The sequence below is a fragment of the Oncorhynchus clarkii genome, chromosome 28, assembly GCF_045791955.1.
Source record: "Oncorhynchus clarkii lewisi isolate Uvic-CL-2024 chromosome 28, UVic_Ocla_1.0, whole genome shotgun sequence".
NCBI classification, from domain to species: Eukaryota; Metazoa; Chordata; class Actinopteri; order Salmoniformes; family Salmonidae; genus Oncorhynchus; species Oncorhynchus clarkii.
The window spans coordinates 46,305,348-46,325,366 of record NC_092174.1 but is presented as its reverse complement, the minus strand read 5'-3'; the positions used below and the strand labels follow the sequence as shown (position 1 = coordinate 46,325,366).

General features: G+C 42.1%; 1 protein-coding gene across 2 annotated transcripts in view; it reads left to right on the top strand.

Moving 5' to 3' along the window:
* The first annotated feature begins 2,342 nt into the window (after positions 1–2,342).
* Positions 2,343–20,019, top strand: part of LOC139386695 (ralA binding protein 1) — a 38,609-nt gene continuing 20,932 nt past the window's right edge. Inside the window, exons 1-8 of one of the 2 annotated variants that reach the window (XR_011629097.1) lie at positions 2,343–2,414; positions 3,614–3,950; positions 6,402–6,529; positions 6,950–7,101; positions 7,396–7,538; positions 9,051–9,244; positions 14,216–14,371; positions 14,689–14,850. Coding sequence is in view for 1 of the 2 variants with exons in the window: in XM_071132516.1 (XP_070988617.1) it covers positions 3,701–3,950; positions 6,402–6,529; positions 6,950–7,101; positions 7,396–7,538; positions 9,051–9,244; positions 14,216–14,371; positions 14,689–14,850 (1,185 nt within the window). In the remaining variant the exon portion in view is untranslated. The remainder of the gene's footprint in view (positions 2,415–3,613; positions 3,951–6,401; positions 6,530–6,949; positions 7,102–7,395; positions 7,539–9,050; positions 9,245–14,215; positions 14,372–14,688; positions 14,851–20,019) is intronic. The other variant, XM_071132516.1, reaches the window with a different exon arrangement.

Sequence of the window (20,019 nt, the reverse complement as noted above, 5' to 3'; positions counted from 1 at the left end):
CGTCTAATAGTCCTCCTCTGTTTCCTACGTCTAATAGTCCTCTGTGTCTACGTCTAATAGTCCTCTGTTCCTACGTCTAATAGTCCTCTGTTTCCTACGTCTAATAGTCCTCCTCTGTTTCTACGTCTAATAGTCCTCCTCTGTTTCTACGTCTAATAGTCCTCCTCTGTTCCTACGTCTAATAGTCCTCCTCTGTTTCTACATCTAATAGTCCTCCTCTGTTTCTACGTCTAATAGTCCTCCTCTGTTCCTATGTCTAATAGTCCTCCTCTGTTTCCTATGTCTAATAGTCCTCCTCTGTTCCTATGTCTAATAGTCCTCCTCTGTTCCTATGTCTAATAGTCCTCCTCTGTTTCCTATGTCTAATAGTCCTCCTCTGTTCCTATGTCTAATAGTCATCTGTTTCTACGTCTAATAGTCCTCTGTTTCTACGTCTAATAGTCCTCCTCTGTTTCCTACGTCTAATAGTCCTCTGTTTCTACGTCTAATAGTCCTCCTCTGTTTCTACGTCTAATAGTCCTCCTTTGTTTCCTACGTCTAATAGTCCTCCTCTGTTTCTATGTCTAATAGTCCTCTTCTGTTCCTACGTCTAATCTCCCACTCTAATCTAATCTAATCTGAGTTTCCCTGTGACAGGAATCCAGTCTCCCACTCTAATCTAATCTAATCTGAGTTTCACTGTGACAGGAAGCACATCAGTTCCTCGAGAAACCCAGTTGTTATCACAGCATTCTGAAACACAGGTGTTCAGTAAGTGAACCAGGGTGTACTGAGTCCTTCTCAGGAAGAGGGTGGAAAAGGGGGGGGGGGGGGTTTAACTGACTGATACCAATGTTTTACTGCTGCATTTAACTACACACACACACACACACACACACACACACACACACACACATGTTTGACTATTGTTGTAGGGACCAAACAATTAATTCACCTTTAAAATCCTATTTTCCCTAAACCTCAATCCTAACCCTTAACCTTAACCCTATAGAGCCACTTTCCTTGTGGCGAAATGTTCCCACTTGTCATCATTTTCTTTGTTTTTTTACTATCCGTGTGAGGACTTCTTGTCCATATAAGGATAGTAAAATCAAACACACACACACACACACTCTCTCTATCTTTTTCTCCTTCTCCTCTCCTCTCCCCCCTTTCCATCTTCTATTTTTAGCGCCAGTGATGTTTGCAGATGGTTGGGTGTCCTGCCTGCCTGCCTGCCTGCCTGCCTGCCTGTTTGCCTGCCTGCCTGCCTGTTTGCCTGCCTGTTTGCCTGCCTGCCTGCCTGCCTGCCTGCCTGCCTGCCTGCCTGTTGCCTGCCTGCCTGCCTGCCTGCCTGCCTGCCTGCCTGTTTGCCTGCCTGCCTGCCTGTTGCCTGCCTGCCTGCCTGCCTGCCTGCCTGCCTGCCTTCCTGCCTGCCTGCCTGCCTGCCTGCCTGTGTGCCTGCCTGCCTTCCTGCCTGCCTGCCTGCCTGCCTGCCTGCCTGCCTGCCTGCCTGCCTGCCTTCCTGCCTGCCTGCCTGCCTGTTTGCCTGCGTGCCTGCCTGCCTGCCTGCCACTGATGCCGTGTCCAGTTGGCGAGGAACAAACAGTAGTCTGTGAATCTGCCAACCACACAATGACGATTTGTTCATCTTTATTGTTATTGAGTCACGCGACCCTGTTACAGCCGGTAGACGCTGTTAGATCTGTGGAAGTAGTTGCGAAATAGACAACAGAAGACGCAATTTTTATTATTATTTATTTATTTATTTTTAAATTTCACCTTTATTTAACCAGGTAGGCAAGTTGAGAACAAGTTCTCAATTACAATTGCGACCTGGCCAAGAATATAGCAAAGCAGTTCGACACATACAACAACAAAGAGTTACACATGGAATAAAACAAACATACAGTCAATAATACAGTAGAAAATAAGTATATTTACAATGTGAGCAAATGAGGTGAGATAAGGGAGGTAAAGGCAATAAATAGGCCATGGTGGGGAAGTAAATACAATATAGCAATTAAAACACTTGAATGGTAGATTTGACAGTAGATGAGTGTGCAAAGTAGAAATAGTGAGGTGCAAAGGAGAAAAATAAATAAATAAATAAATACAGTAGGGGAAGAGGTAGTTGTTTGGGCTATTTATACAATGAAGACGACCTTTGTGTGGAAGTTGTCACTCATTTCATAATGTATCTGATCAAATATAAATGTTTTAGTTATTCATAAGTATATAGTTGAATACTCTTTTTTTTTTTAAAGTTGATAAAGTTGGTCAAACTGGACTTGTTGTTGTAGTTTCCCCAGGATTGCACTCTAAACTATAACTCCCATAAAGCACCTATGGCCTCACTGCGCAGACTCAGCTCTGTTTATTTGGTACTCAACACAGCTAGCAGGAAGCTCCGTTAAGGAATTGACAAGAAAAAGGTTAGTTGGCAGAGTGAAATATCGGATCCTATCTCAAAGTCGAATTTTAATAAAAATGCGGTTACATACGTTGAAGTACTTATAGCTGCCTCGTATCGATTTATTATCATGAATCTGTGAGCAATATTACCCGCGGGTGGCTGATAGCTAACGTAAGCTAGCTAGGTAGCTATCTGGCTAGCTTTAACAACAGCAGTTAGCATCTGGGCCTCCATTCAAAGCCTAGTGGCTAGCAACAACTTTGGTAGTTTGCACATCCGTTTGAGTCGGTTGTTTTACGTTCGCTTGCTCCTGGCTGTGTCTTAGGTCAACTACTTGTGATGTGTTGTATTGAACGGGAGTCCTTAAGGCTTTATATCGTCGACACGGATTATCACCATAGGACAGCTATGATAAGGATCACAGACTGACCCCAGAGATAGGCCTGACTCTTGATGCACAACTAGTGTTTATTAAAGGCTGTATGGGTTAATGTGATTTTTTTTTTAAACAATACATTGGACTAGGTATTTAGGTATTGGGAACCCCTTAGAAATGTGTGGAGCTGGAGGTGCGTCAGTCAAAAGCAGTAGCAACCATTACCACCACTAGATCCAGTTCATCTCCTTTTATAGTTACGTTTTTTTTTTTTAAGTGACCAAAAAGTGTTCTTTAAATGGTTAGGTAGCATTATCAAACTGTAGGTGATTTGAGATTCAGTTAGTGGTGTCTGTGTGACAGTTTTTGCGGGTGGGTATGAGGTTTGCGTGGATGAGTTGTTGAGTTGATGAGGTCCAAAATATATTTGAGCCCCATCTGGTGGCTTGGATTAATCCAGATGTTGTTGTTGTATTGTAGTCATGTACTGGTTTTGGATTTGACCCCTGTGGGCATCCTTAACGTACGACGTTACCATTTTAATGGGTTGTAATTCTGGGACTACGGAAAATATGTACATTGTGTGCCATAGTTACGCATTAAGACTGAGACAGAGCAGTACTGTTTAACAAAATGTGTGTGTACTGCCACCACTGTTCATATGGGTTTGTGTGGATGCAGTAGTATAGCTGGGTTGAGGTGGACTCCAAGAGATATCTATTATAACAGAGCCCCATCTTCTGGTTACAATTTAATACAGCAGCTGTATACTGAAACTATCAGATAATGTGATTGAAAATGTTTGACTAAGTATAAACTGTGTGTGTGCGTGTCCCCTGTAGGTGTAATGGCCCGGTGATGTGTTCGTGTCCCTGACCCGAGGAGTGAAGAGACGCCCAGGACTCTGTGTCTCAGAGCAGTGCCCAGCCATGACCGAGTGCTTCCTGCCCCCCAGTAGCAGCCCAGCGGAGGTTCGTCGGGCGGAGCACCCGGGAGGGGTGGCTCGTACCCCCAGCTCGGAGGAGATCAGCCCCACCAAGTTCCCCGGACTGTACAGGACGGGCGAGCCCTCGCCCCCGCACGACGGACACCACCACCATGAGGTCATCGACGCCGTGTCGGATGATGATAAAGAACACGGGAAGAAGAAGAACAAGTTCAAGAAGAAGGAGAAGAGGAGTAGGAGACATTACCTTTACTACTGTTTATTACTGTTTATTTATTTATCTGTGATTTATACAAGTCCTTCTTATTAAAAGTCGAACTTTAGGCACAAAAACCCCCTCAAAAATAACATCTTTAAACTGTATAATTGATCAATACACCATCATACCAGGTCATTTAATGTTTAAAAACAAAATGGCTGAATAAGATATTTAGCTACAGATGTGCCATTTCTTACCGATCTCTACAGCTTCCGTCCAAAAACAAAATCCTGTAAAATGACGTCAACACGTACTGGAGGAGTTACTGACGAGCTACAGGGGGCTACAGTTAGCTAATGAACTAGCTACAGTGGGCTACAGTTAGCTAATGAACTAGCTACAGTGGGCCTCAGTTAGCTAAGGAACTAGCTACAGTTAGCTAATGAACTAGCTACAGTGGGCCTCAGTTAGCTAAGGAACTAGCTACAGTGGGCTACAGTTAGCTAAGGAACTAGCTACAGTGGGCTATAGTTAGCTAAGGAACTAGCTACGTCATTCACGTCGCACATGACCAGAATGACACACTGATGAACCACCAAAGGCACATCCCATTTCTGTTTGAATGAAAAATTGTGTTAGACTGTTTTTTGTACCTAAAGTTGACTTTTAAGATTTGAGAGTGAGAGCTATCCTAGGAAGGATTAGATCAAACATCTGGAGAGTGAGAGCTATCCTAGGAAGGATTATATACAACATCTCTTTGGAGAGGGAGAGCTATCCTAGGAAGGATTAGATACAACATCTCTTTGGAGAGGGAGAGCTATCCTAGGAAGGATTAGATACAACATCTCTTTGGAGAGTGAGAGCTATCCTAGGAAGGATTAGATCAAACATCTCTTTGGAGAGTGAGAGCTATCCTAGGAAGGATTAGATCAAACATCTCTTTTGGAGAGGGAGAGCTATCCTAGGAAGGATTAGATCAAACATCTCTTTGGAAAGGGAGAGCTATCCTAGGAAGGATTAGATCAAACATCTGGAGAGTGAGAGCTATCCTAGGAAGGATTAGATCAAACATCTCTTTGGAAAGGGAGAGCTATCCTAGGAAGGATTAGATCAAACATCTGGAGAGTGAGAGCTATCCTAGGAAGGATTAGATCCAACATCTCTTTGGAGAGAGAGCTATCCTAGGAAGGATTATAGATCCAACATCTCTTTGGAGAGTGAGAGCTATCCTAGGAAGGATTATAGATCCAACATCTCTTTGGAGAGGGATTTGTGGCCAAAGTATACATTGGAGAGAGAGAAAAAAAAACACTCAAACTTGCATTTCAGACCGTTTCAAACACACTGGCTACAGTATTTCCTCATAGATGATGATCTGGCCAATCAGCGGTCTACTCGCATGAATATTTTTGTACTTCCGGGGTACGCCCACACCGTTCCAACATAGAAAATCAGTTTTTTTAACGTACTTAATTGCATATTTTCGGAAAGAAAACGATTTCACTCGTATTGTAATTAATTTTAGGTCATATTTCACAGAAGTCTGGAAACAGTGGAAAGTTACTTTCATCCTTTGTTGTAGTCAGGTAGCCTTTAACTCTTTATGCTCACTTTTGGGTCAAAGCCCTCTCATGGGGTGGCAGGGTAGCCTAGTGGTTAGAGCGTTGGAATAGTAACCGGAAGGTTGCAAGATCGAATCCCCGAGCTGACAAGGTAAAAATCTGTTGTTCTGCCCCTGAACAGGCAGTTAACCCCACTGTTCCTTGGCCGTCATTGAAAATAAGAATTTGTTCTTAACTGACTTGCCTAGTTAAATAATGGTAAAATAAATAAAATGGTTCTTGTTATGTGGGGAGGGGGGGGCTTATTGTTCTGCCTGTCTGTTTTTATCAGGGGTTTTCCATGGATAAATGTAGCTTTCCCTCCCAGGGCATAGTGACTAGAGAGAGACAGCGGGAGGGGGGAGGAGATGGACAGTTTGAGGGCACACCCTGTACCCAGCAAAGGTGTGTCTCAGGCAGCGGTCCGATACACAGGGTCTCTAGCTGGCTGGAGGCAACCGGTTAGGTGTTGAGTAGGTCACCGCTGATCTGATCTTGGACCAGCAGTTTGTTTGCGATTGGATGTGAGGAAATAACTTTTGAGGTTGGTTCAGGAAAACGAGCCGGCTGCCAGGTGCTGTGGGGATTGTCCTATATTGGAGCCTGACCTCTTTTCCTAGTCATCTCTCGCTCTCTCTCTCTCTCTGGCTCCCTCTCTCTCTTCTTCTCTCTCTTCTCTGCTATAGTTCCTCTGCTATATTTCCTCTCTCTCTCTCTGGCTCCCTCTCTCTTTTCTTCTCTCTCTTCTCCTCCTCTCCTTTGCTATAGTTCCTCTCTCTCTCATGCTTCTTGTTGACCACATCTGTGGTATCAGTGCGAATCAGAGAGAGGTGTGCTTTCTAACCTCCTCCTCCTGTCCTCTCCGTCCGTCCGTCCCGTAGCGGAGGGATACGCAGCCTTCCAGGAGGACAGCTCGGCGGACGAGGCAGAGAGCCCCTCCAAGATGAAGCGTTCAAAGGGTATTCACGTGTTTAAGAAACCCAGCTTCTCCAAGAAGAAAGACTTCAAGGTAAAGAATCCAATAAATGAACGTCACTGTTTTAATTGATTTCCCTTGGCATCTCCACGGGGACGGGCTCCGGCTCTGTTTTACCACTCTGCTTCAATGCCCCTGCTATTAACTTGTTAGTTTCGATAACCAGTGAAGCGTTTTTCTTTTTGAATTATTTTAATGTTATTATTTGCTATTACTTATGAGGATCCAGCGCTAAACCAATTTTTTGGGGATCAGAAACAATTTCTGTTTTCTCACTTTATATACGCCATTTATTAACAGACGCTTTTATCCAACGTGACTTCGTCATCCATGCATATATTTTACGTATGGGTGGGGCCCGGGAATTGAACCCACTACCCTGGCGTCGCAGACACCGTGCTCTTACCAACTGAGCTGCAGGGGACCAACGCGTTGTGTGTTCCTGTCTCCCAGGTGAAGGAGAAGTGTCCCAAGGAGGACAAGAAGGACAAGAAGTCTAAAGACCTGACGGCAGCAGACGTGGTGAAACAGTGGAAGGAGAAGAAGAAGAAGAAGAAGCCCGCGGCCGAGCCGGAGCCCGTCCCCGTGGAGATGCCTACATTCAGGTAGACGGGACGGTTCAAGGTCCCAATCCCAGGCCTGATGACAATTTGACTGAGAGTGAAAGGCTGACTAGATCCTGTTGCTTTCAACCTGTGTGTGTGTGGCTGGACTCTGTGCTTTCAACGTGTGTGTGTGGCTGGACTATGTGCTTTCAACCTGAGTGTGTGCGTGTGTGGCTGGACTCTGTGCTTTCAACCTGAGCGTGTTTCTCCGGGATTTGTGTTAAAAGCCAAAAGGATTCATATCTGTTTTTTGACATTAAAATGATAATTTAAACTATCATTGTTGTTCCCCAGACCCATCTTCGGGGCTCCCCTGGCTGAGGCAGTGAAGAGAACAGCCCTGTACGACGGGATCCAGCTCCCTGCAGTCTTCAGAGAGTGTATCGACTACATCGAGAGCTACGGAATGAGGTGTGAAGGAATCTACCGTGTGTCAGGTATGTCTTGGTGTGTGAGGGGAATCTACCGTGTCTCAGGTATGTCTTAGGTGTGTGAGGGGAATCTACCGTGTCTCAGGTATGTCTTAGGTGTGTGAGGGGAATCTACCGTGGCGGTGTATACTGTGTATTAACTAGAGGTCAACCGATTTAATCGGAATGGCCGATTAATTAGGGCGATTTCAAGTTTTCATAACAATCGGAAATCTGTATTTTTGGGCGCCGATTTGCCTGTATTTTTTATAATATTTTTTATATACCTTTATTTAATCTTTATTTAACCAGGCAAGTCAGTTAAGAACACATTCTTATTTTCAATGACGGCCTTGGAACGGTGGGTTAACTGCCTTATTCAGGGGCAGAAAGACAGATTTTCACCTTGTCAGCTCGGGGGATCCAATCTTGCAACCTTACAGTTATTAACTAGTCCAACGCAATAACGACCTGCCTCTCTCTCGTTGCACTCCAAAAGGAGACTGCTTGTTACGCAAATGCAGTAAGCCAAGGTAAGTTGCTAGCTAGCATTAAACTTACCTTATAAAAAAACAATCAATCATAATCACTAGTTAACTACACATGGTTGATGATATTACTAGATATTATCTAGCTTGTCCTGCGTTGCATATAATCTGACTAAGCATACGAGTATCTAAGTATCTGACTGAGCGGTGGTAGGCAGAAGCAGGTGCGTAATCATTCATTCAAACAGCACTTTCGTGCGTTTTGCCAGCAGCTCTTCGTTGTGCGTCAAGCATTGCGCTGTTTATGACTTCAAGCCTCTCAACTCCCGAGATGAGGCTGGTGTAACTGACGTGAAATGGCTAGCTAGTTAGCGCACACTAATAGCGTTTCAAACGTCACTCACTCTCAGCCTTCTAGTAGCTGTTCCCCTTGCACTGCATGGGTAACGCTGCTTCGATGGTGGCTGTTGTTGTTGTGTTCCTTGTTCGAACCCAGGGAGGAGCGAGGAGAGGGACGGAAGCTACACTGTTACACTGGCAATACTAAAGTGCCTATAAGAACATCCAATAGTCAAAGGTTAATGAAATACAAATGGTATAGAGGGAAATAGTCCTATAATTCCTATAATAACTACAACCTAAAACTTCTTACCTGGGAATATTGAAGACTCATGTTAAAAGGAACCACCAGCTTTCATATGTTCTCATGTTCTGAGCAAGGAACTGAAACGTTAGCTTTCTTACATAGCACATATTGCACTTTTACTTTCTTCTCCAACACTTTGTTTTTGCATTATTTAAACCAAATTGAAAATGTTTCATTATTTATTTGAGACTAAATTGATTTTATTGATATATTATATTAAGTTAAAATAAGTGTTCATTCAGTATTGTTGTAATTGTCATTATTACAAATAAATTAAATTCGGTATCGGTATTAATCGGTATCGGCTTTTTTGGTCCTCCAATAATCGGTATTGGTGTTGAAAAATCATAATCGGTCGACCTCTAGTATTAACCCTCCCTCCCTCCTCCTCTCTTTCCCTCCCAGGTATGAAGTCTAAAGTGGACGAGCTGAAGGCATCGTATGACCGCGAGGAGTGTCCATGCTTGGAAGAGTATGACCCTCACACCGTAGCTAGCCTGTTGAAGCAGTACCTCCGAGAACTCCCTGAGAACATTCTAGGACGAGACCTGGCTCAACGCTTTGAGGACGCCTGCAGCAGACCGGCTGAGGCTGAGAAGGTGAGGAGGTGATTTGATGGCTAGCTTTAGAGACTCGAAATTGAGCTCAGGTGCATCCTGTTTCCATTGATCATCCTTGAGATGCTTCTACAACTTGATTGGAGTCCACCTGGTGGTAAATTCAATTGATTGGACATGATTTGGAAAGGCCGTTTGAATGTTGTATAATGTCTGTAGCCTGGTCAAGACAGTGTCATATTAAAATATAGTTACATACTCCACTTTGACCATGGGTAACGAATTAAACCAAGCAGTTGGATCTGCTTATGGTGGCTTGTTTAACAAATGCGATTGGATGGAGGCTGTACCATTTTAAGGTCTCTGATAGGTTAATTTGTTATTTTGTTACCGGATATAATTATCTGATCAGCTGGCCGTCCTAAGCATCGTGACTAATTTGAACAAATTGGCCTTTGAAATTGGCCTTTCAAAAAATAGTTCTAAAACAATGTATTCTTTGTCAGGTGACAGAGTTCTAGAACGGAGTTTTATTTGTCAGGTGACAGAGTTCTAGAACTGTGTTTTATTTGTCAGGTGACAGAGTTCTAGAACAGTGTTTTATTTGTCAGGTGACAGAGTTCTAGAACGGTGTTTTATTTGTCAGGTGACAGTTGCAGAACTGTGTTTTATTTGTCAGGTGACAGAGTTCTAGAACAGTGTTTTATTTGTCAGGTGACAGAGTTCTAGAACAGTGTTTTATTTGTCAGGTGACAGAGTTCTAGAACAGTGTTTTATTTGTCAGGTGACAGAGTTCTAGAACGGTGTTTTATTTGTCAGGTGACAGAGTTCTAGAACTGTGTTTTATTTGTCAGGTGGCAGAGTTCTAGAACTGTGTTTTATTTGTCAGGTGACAGAGTTCTAGAACTGTGTTTTATTTGTCAGGTGACAGAGTTCTAGAACTGTGTTTTATTTGTCAGGTGACAGAGTTCCAGAACTGTGTTTTATTTGTCAGGTGACAGAGTTCTAGAACTGTGTTTTATTTGTCAGGTGGCAGAGTTCTAGAACGGTGTTTTATTTGTCAGGTGGCAGAGTTCTAGAACGGTGTTTTATTTGTCAGGTGGCAGAGTTCTAGAACAGTGTTTTATTTGTCAGGTGGCAGAGTTCTAGAACGGTGTTTTATTTGTCAGGTGGCAGAGTTCTAGAACAGTGTTTTATTTGTCAGGTGACAGTTGCGGAACTGTGTTTTATTTGTCAGGTGACAGAGTTCTAGAACGGTGTTTTATTTGTCAGGTGACAGAGTTCTAGAACAGTGTTTTATTTGTCAGGTGACAGAGTTCTAGAACTGTGTTTTATTTGTCAGGTGACAGTTGCAGAACGGTGTTTTATTTGTCAGGTGACAGAGTTCTAGAACAGTGTTTTATTTGTCAGGTGACAGAGTTCTAGAACAGTGTTTTATTTGTCAGGTGGCAGAGTTCTAGAACAGTGTTTTATTTGTCAGGTGGCAGAGTTCTAGAACAGTGTTTTATTTGTCAGGTGGCAGAGTTCTAGAACGGTGTTTTATTTGTCAGGTGGCAGAGTTCTAGAACAGTGTTTTATTTGTCAGGTGACAGAGTTCTAGAACGGTGTTTTATTTGTCAGGTGGCAGAGTTCTAGAACAGTGTTTTATTTGTCAGGTGGCAGAGTTCTAGAACAGTGTTTTATTTGTCAGGTGGCAGAGTTCTAGAACAGTGTTTTATTTGTCAGGTGGCAGAGTTCTAGAACTGTGTTTTATTTGTCAGGTGGCAGAGTTCTAGAACGGTGTTTTATTTGTCAGGTGACAGAGTTCTAGAACAGTGTTTTATTTGTCAGGTGACAGAGTTCTAGAACTGTGTTTTATTTGTCAGGTGACAGTTGCAGAACAGTGTTTTATTTGTCAGGTGACAGAGTTCTAGAACTGTGTTTTATTTGTCAGGTGACAGTTGCAGAACTGTGTTTTATTTGTCAGGTGACAGAGTTCTAGAACAGTGTTTTATTTGTCAGGTGACAGAGTTCTAGAACAGTGTTTTATTTGTCAGGTGGCAGAGTTCTAGAACAGTGTTTTATTTGTCAGGTGACAGAGTTGTAGAACAGTGTTTTATTTGTCAGGTGACAGTTGCAGAACGGTGTTTTATTTGTCAGGTGACAGAGTTCTAGAACTGTGTTTTATTTGTCAGGTGACAGAGTTCTAGAACGGTGTTTTATTTGTCAGGTGGCAGAGTTCTAGAACTGTGTTTTATTTGTCAGGTGGCAGAGTTCTAGAACAGTGTTTTATTTGTCAGGTGACAGAGTTCTAGAACAGTGTTTTATTTGTCAGGTGACAGTTGCAGAACGGTGTTTTATTTGTCAGGTGACAGAGTTCTAGAACTGTGTTTTATTTGTCAGGTGACAGAGTTCTAGAACAGTGTTTTATTTGTCAGGTGACAGAGTTCTAGAACAGTGTTTTATTTGTCAGGTGACAGAGTTCTAGAACAGTGTTTTATTTGTCAGGTGGCAGAGTTCTAGAACAGTGTTTTATTTGTCAGGTGGCAGAGTTCTAGAACAGTGTTTTATTTGTCAGGTGACAGAGTTCTAGAACGGTGTTTTATTTGTCAGGTGACAGAGTTCTAGAACAGTGTTTTATTTGTCAGGTGACAGAGTTCTAGAACGGTGTTTTATTTGTCAGGTGGCAGAGTTCTAGAACAGTGTTTTATTTGTCAGGTGGCAGAGTTCTAGAACAGTGTTTTATTTGTCAGGTGACAGAGTTCTAGAACAGTGTTTTATTTGTCAGGTGACATTTGCAGAACGGTGTTTTATTTGTCAGGTGGCAGAGTTCTAGAACTGTGTTTTATTTGTCAGGTGGCAGAGTTCTAGAACAGTGTTTTATTTGTCAGGTGGCAGAGTTCTAGAACAGTGTTTTATTTGTCAGGTGACAGAGTTCTAGAACGGTGTTTTATTTGTCAGGTGGCAGAGTTCTAGAACAGTGTTTTATTTGTCAGGTGACAGAGTTCTAGAACAGTGTTTTATTTGTCAGGTGGCAGAGTTCTAGAACAGTGTTTTATTTGTCAGGTGACAGAGTTGTAGAACAGTGTTTTATTTGTCAGGTGACAGTTGCAGAACGGTGTTTTATTTGTCAGGTGACAGAGTTCTAGAACTGTGTTTTATTTGTCAGGTGACAGAGTTCTAGAACGGTGTTTTATTTGTCAGGTGGCAGAGTTCTAGAACGGTGTTTTATTTGTCAGGTGGCAGAGTTCTAGAACAGTGTTTTATTTGTCAGGTGACAGTTGAACAGTGTTTTATTTGTCAGGTGACAGGTGTTTTATTTGTCAGGTGACAGAGTTCTAGAACTGTGTTTTATTTGTCAGGTGACAGAGTTCTAGAACAGTGTTTTATTTGTCAGGTGACAGAGTTCTAGAACAGTGTTTTATTTGTCAGGTGACAGGGTTCTAGAACAGTGTTTTATTTGTCAGGTGACAGAGTTCTAGAACTGTGTTTTATTTGTCAGGTGACAGAGTTCTAGAACTGTGTTTTATTTGTCAGGTGACAGAGTTCTAGAACAGTGTTTTATTTGTCAGGTGACAGAGTTCTAGAACGGTGTTTTATTTGTCAGGTGACAGAGTTCTAGAACGGTGTTTTATTTGTCAGGTGGCAGAGTTCTAGAACTGTGTTTTATTTGTCAGGTGGCAGAGTTCTAGAACTGTGTTTTATTTGTCAGGTGACAGAGTTCTAGAACTGTGTTTTATTTGTCAGGTGACATTTGCAGAACGGTGTTTTATTTGTCAGGTGGCAGAGTTCTAGAACTGTGTTTTATTTGTCAGGTGGCAGAGTTCTAGAACAGTGTTTTATTTGTCAGGTGGCAGAGTTCTAGAACAGTGTTTTATTTGTCAGGTGACAGAGTTCTAGAACGGTGTTTTATTTGTCAGGTGGCAGAGTTCTAGAACAGTGTTTTATTTGTCAGGTGACAGAGTTCTAGAACAGTGTTTTATTTGTCAGGTGACAGTTGCAGAACTGTGTTTTATTTGTCAGGTGACAGAGTTCTAGAACAGTGTTTTATTTGTCAGGTGACAGAGTTCTAGAACTGTGTTTTATTTGTCAGGTGACAGGGTTCTAGAACAGTGTTTTATTTGTCAGGTGACAGAGTTCTAGAACTGTGTTTTATTTGTCAGGTGACAGAGTTCTAGAACAGTGTTTTATTTGTCAGGTGACAGAGTTCTAGAACGGTGTTTTATTTGTCAGGTGACAGAGTTCTAGAACGGTGTTTTATTTGTCAGGTGGCAGAGTTCTAGAACTGTGTTTTATTTGTCAGGTGACAGAGTTCTAGAACTGTGTTTTATTTGTCAGGTGACATTTGCAGAACGGTGTTTTATTTGTCAGGTGGCAGAGTTCTAGAACTGTGTTTTATTTGTCAGGTGGCAGAGTTCTAGAACAGTGTTTTATTTGTCAGGTGGCAGAGTTCTAGAACAGTGTTTTATTTGTCAGGTGACAGAGTTCTAGAACGGTGTTTTATTTGTCAGGTGGCAGAGTTCTAGAACAGTGTTTTATTTGTCAGGTGACAGAGTTCTAGAACAGTGTTTTATTTGTCAGGTGACAGTTGCAGAACTGTGTTTTATTTGTCAGGTGACAGAGTTCTAGAACAGTGTTTTATTTGTCAGGTGACAGAGTTCTAGAACTGTGTTTTATTTGTCAGGTGACAGGGTTCTAGAACAGTGTTTTATTTGTCAGGTGACAGAGTTCTAGAACTGTGTTTTATTTGTCAGGTGACAGAGTTCTAGAACTGTGTTTTATTTGTCAGGTGACAGAGTTCTAGAACAGTGTTTTATTTGTCAGGTGACAGAGTTCTAGAACGGTGTTTTATTTGTCAGGTGACAGAGTTCTAGAACGGTGTTTTATTTGTCAGGTGGCAGAGTTCTAGAACTGTGTTTTATTTGTCAGGTGGCAGAGTTCTAGAACTGTGTTTTATTTGTCAGGTGACAGAGTTCTAGAACTGTGTTTTATTTGTCAGGTGACAGAGTTCTAGAACGGTGTTTTATTTGTCAGGTGACAGAGTTCCAGCGTCTGTTAACGGAGGTGCCCCCCGGCAGCCGTCTGCTCCTGTCCTGGCTGGTCACTCACATGGACCATGTTATCACAAGAGAGACCGACACCAAGATGAATATCCAGAATATATCCATCGTACTCAACCCCACTGTACAGGTAATAAGAATGAATTGTATTTGTAGAGCGCTTTTCATTACATACAGGAATCCCATAGATCTGTTCAGTGGAGGGAGGGAGAGAAGGGTCCTCAGTGAAATCCTGGCCCAGTTCTTTAGAGCTAATGCATTCCCAACAGGGTATGATGTTGGTTGCTCCACTTACACTGAACTAGCAGACTTCATTATCACCCTTACAAACTACTTGACTTTAGCTCAGACGGTTAATACTGCGCCAGTGCAATTAATATGCAAGTGACCTATATCCTCCTCTAGTCTTCTGTCTGTCTTTTTGACTCCCTGTCCTCTTTCCTCCAGATTGGTAACAGGGTCCTGTACATGTTCTTCACCCACGTGAGAGAGCTGTTTGGGGACGTGTTTCTGAGGCCCGTATCCCGTCCGCTCCGCTGGTCCAATGCTGCCACCATGCCGGCCCTGCCAGAGACACAGGACAGCATCAAGGAGGAGATACGACGACAGGTTGGGATGGTTTGAACAGATATTTGCAGTACAACTTTAGTCACTGAGGCAGTTTTTAAGGGGCGGTAGATGGTATCTAGGACACTGATGCTGCTCCAGTAAAAAGCTATTGCTGTGGTTTTGTTATTTTGTCCATCTTAATAAAAATCTCAGTGGGAACACACAGTATCACAATTTGTGGACACTAATCATTGTCTGGGTCTGTACGATCTCCAGTGTCTCAATAGGACTTCCTGTGACTTCCTGTTCATCTCTGTATTAAAAGGTAGCCTAGTCGTTCCCCCTCCTCGCCACGATGTACAGCACATCAATGGCGTTGAGCGGAGACGACCGTGGGAGGACTGAACCTCCGACTCCATCCAGGCTGTGAATTGTTAAACCCGTAGCTTGTACCTGCGCTGGTCTTCTGTAGCTTGTACCTGCGTTGGTCTTCTGTAGCTTGTACCTGCGTTGGTCTTCTGTAGCTTGTACCTGCGTTGGTCTTCTGTAGCTTGTACCTGCGTTGGTCTTCTGGAGCTCGTACCTGCGTTGGTCTTCTGTAGCTTGTACCTGCGCTGGTCTTCTGTAGCTTGTACCTGCGTTGTTCTTCTGTAGCTTGTACCTGCGCTGGTCTTCTGTAGCTTGTACCTGCGTTGGTCTTCTGGAGCTCGTACCTGCGTTGGTCTTCTGTAGCTTGTACCTGCGCTGGTCTTCTGTAGCTTGTACCTGCGTTGGTCTTCTGTAGCTTGTACCTGCGCTGGTCTTCTGTAGCTTGTACCTGCGTTGGTCTTCTGTAGCTTGTACCTGCGCTGGTCTTCTGTAGCTTGTACCTGCATTGGTCTTCTGTAGCTTGTACCTGCGTTGGTCTTCTGTAGCTTGTACCTGCGTAGGTCTTCTGGAGCTCGTACCTGCGTTGGTCTTCTGGAGCTCGTACCTGCGCTGGTCTTCTGTAGCTTGTACCTGCGTTGGTCTTCTGTAGCTTGTACCTGCGTTGGCCTTCTGTAGCTTCGTGCCGGTCTTTGTTTACTGAAATCCATACTTTTTTTTAAAACTAAACTTTTTGTTCAAATACATTTCTCTTTCTGTGGGTCTAACCCCCCCCCAAAAGGTACACCCTTCTCCTCACAGCTGCCCGTGTCTCTATACCAGGCGGTGTCACAGAAAGGCCCGGAAAAATTGTCAAAAGACCACATCCACCCAAGCCATAGACTGTTCACTCTACTACCGTACGGCAAGCGGTACCAGAGCACCAAGTCTGGGACCAAAAGGAACCTGAACAGCTTCTAGCCCCAAGCCATAAGACTGTTCACTCTACTACCGTACGGCAAGCGGTACCAGAGCACCAAGTCTGGGACCAAAAGGAACCTGAACAGCTTCTAGCCCCAAGCCTTAAGACTGCTGAAACAGTTAATCAAAATGGCTACCCAGACAACTGCATTGATCATTTTTATTACCACGGGCTCTCACGTCGACTCTATGTCCACTCACTGGAGTCGACCCAAATACATACTGACACTCCCCAACACACGCTGCTGCTATTATCTGTCCTGATTACCTAGTCACCAATACCCCTACCAACATGTACATATTACCTCAACGACCTCGTACCCCTGCACATTGACCCTGTACAGGTACTCTTTGTATATAGCCTCGTTATTGCTAGTGTGATTGTGAAGCAACACACAACTGTTATTCCTCTCACTATTATTATTATTATTATCATGTATTATTCATTATTATTTATTATTATCATGTATTATTCATTATTATTATTATTCAATATTATTATTCATTGTTAGTAGTATTATTATTATTATTCATTATGATTTATTATTCATTATTCATTATTATTATAATTCATTATTATTCATTAGAATTATTTATTATTCATTATTATTATAATTCATTATTATTCATTAGAATTATTCATTATTCATTATTCTTATAATTCATTATTATTCATTAGAATTATTTATTATTCATTATTATTATAATTCATTATTATTCATTAGAATTATTCATTATTCATTATTCTTATAATTCATTATTATTCATTAGAATTATTTATTATTCATTATTATTATAATTCATTATTATTCATTAGAATTATTCATTATTCATTATTCTTATAATTCATTATTATTCATTAGAATTATTTATTATTCCGACATATTTTTTGCGAAAATAATTGTTTGGGAAACTGCTGTTCGTACACCTTTTTAAGATAAACTCCAAATCACAAACACTGTAAAAATCATTCTGATAACTATTATACGTTTTACAATATTAAACTTTTTACAACTACAAAGGTTCCCGTGAGTTGACATGGCGTTTCAATACTAAACTGAAGTGCCTAGCAACCAGTTTTATATGAACAAGGAACTCATTTTAATTTACACAAATGTTGTGAAAATAAGGCTTTTAAATTCAATACCTGATGTTTTTCCACTGATAAAATAATCAATTTAGAAGATGGCCAATATCACTCGAGAAAAAGTAGCTAGTTAGCTCTGTGTTTAAACTACTGACCACTACTACTGGCTATAACTACTGACCACTACTACTGGCTATAACTACTGACCACTACTACTGGCTATAACTACTGACAACTACTACTGGCTATAACTACTGACCACTACTACTGGCTATAACTACTGGCCACTACTACTGGCTATAACTACTGACCACTACTACTGGCTATAACTACTGACCACTACTACTGGCTATAACTACTGACCACTACTACTGGCTATAACTACTGACCACAACTACTGGCTATAACTACTGACCACAACTACTGGCTATAACTACTGACCACTATTACTGGCTATAACTACTGACCACTATTACTGGCTATAACTACTGACCACTACTACTGGCTATAACTACTGACCACTACTATTGGCTATAACTACTGACCACTACTACTGGCTATAACTACTGACCACAACTACTGGTTATAACTACTGACCACAACTACTGGCTATAACTACTGACCCACTACTACTGGCTATAACTACTGACCACAACTACTGGCTATAACCACTGACCACTACTACTGGCTATAACTACTGACCACTACTACTGGCTATAACTACTGACCACTACTACTGGCTATAACTACTGACCACAACTACTGGCTATAACTACTGACCACAACTACTGGCTATAACTACTGACCACAACTACTGGCTATAACTACTGGCTATACCTACTGACCACAACTACTGGCTATAACTACTGACCACAACTACTGGCTATAACTAATGACCACTGACTCACCATGACTACTGGCTATAACTACTGACCACTACTACTGGCTATAACTACTGACCACTACTACTGGCTATAACTACTGACCACTACTACTGGCTATAACTACTGACCACAACTACTGGCTATAACTACTGACCACTACTACTGGCTATAACTACTGACCACTACTACTGGCTATACCTACTGACCACAACTACTGGCTATAACTACTGACCACAACTACTGGCTATAACTACTGACCACAATGGCTATAACTACTGACCACAACTACTGGCTATAACTAATGACCACTGACTCACCATGACTACTGGCTATAACTACTGACCACAACTACTCACCATGACTACTGTCTATAACTACTGACCACAACTACCCACCATGACTACTGACTACAAATACTGACCATGTCTACTGGCTATAACTTCTGACCACAACTACTCACCATGACTACTGGCTATACCTACTGACCACAACTACTAGCTATACCTACTGACCACAACTACTCACCATGACTACCGGCTATACCTACTGACCACAACTACTGGCTATAACTACTGACCACTACTACTGGCTATAACTACTGACCACAACTACTCACCATGACTACTGGCTATACCTACTGACCACAACTACTGGCTATAACTACTGACCACAACTACTGGCTATAACTACTGACCACAACGACTCACCAGTTATAGCCAGTAGTAGTCGTCCTTTATTTAAAGGGCGTGATCAAACTGATTCTAACAGTTTATAGGCCAATATCTATCTTGGCCTGTTTATCAAAATTTGTCAATAATCAACTAACTCTTCTTGATGTCTATAGTATTTTCCCTGGTACACAGTCTGGTTTCCGCTCAGGTTATGAATGTGTCACTGCAACCTTGAAGGTCCTCAATGATGTCACCATTGCCCTTGATTGTAAGCCATGTTGTGAAGCTCTTCTTATTGACTTGACCAAAGCTTTTAATACTCTAGACCATTTCATTATTGTGGGCCGGCTAAGGTGTATTGGTGTCTCTGAGGGGTCTTTGGCCTGGTTTGATAACTACCTCTCTCAAATGGGTAAAGTCAGAACATCTGCAGTCTCGGTCCCTGCCTGACACCAAGGGGGTACCCCAAGGCTCGATCCTAGGCCCCACACTCTTCTCAATTTACATCAACAACATAGCTCAGGCAGTAGGATGCTCTCTCATCCACTTATATGCAGATGATTCAGTCTGAAACTCAGCTGGCCCATCCCCGGATTTTGTGTTAAACGCTCTACAACAAAGCTTTCTTAGTGTCCAGCGAGCTTTCTCTGCCCTTAACCTTGTTCTGAACACCTCCAAAACAATCGGTGTGATTACTTCCTCTGAGGGTTTAGAGCTTAAGGTAGGTAGTCACCTCATACAAGTACTTGGGAGTATGGCTAGACGGTACACTGTCCTTCTCTCAGCACATATCAAAGCCGCAGGGTAAGGTTAAATCTAGACTTGGTTTCCTCTATCGTAATCGCTCCTCTTTCACCCATGCTGCCATTATTAACCTTGATTGACCATTCTACCCATGCTAGATTACAGATACAGTGGGGCAAAAAAAGTATTTAGTCAGCCACCAATTGTGCAAGTTCTCCCACTTAAAAAGATGAGAGAGGCCTGTAATTTTCATCAAAGGTAAACTTCAACTATGACAGACAAAATGAAGAAGAAAATCACATGTTAGGATTTTTAATGAATTTATTTGCAAATTATGGTGGAAAATAAGTATTTGGTCAATAACAAAAGTTTCTCAATACTTTGTTATATACCCTTTGTTGGCACACGATAACATACACATGGATTTAGTACTGTAGATATGTGGAGGTGTAGGGGCCTGAGAGCACACAGTGTGTTGTGAAATCTGTGAATGTATTGTAATGTTTTAAAAATTTTA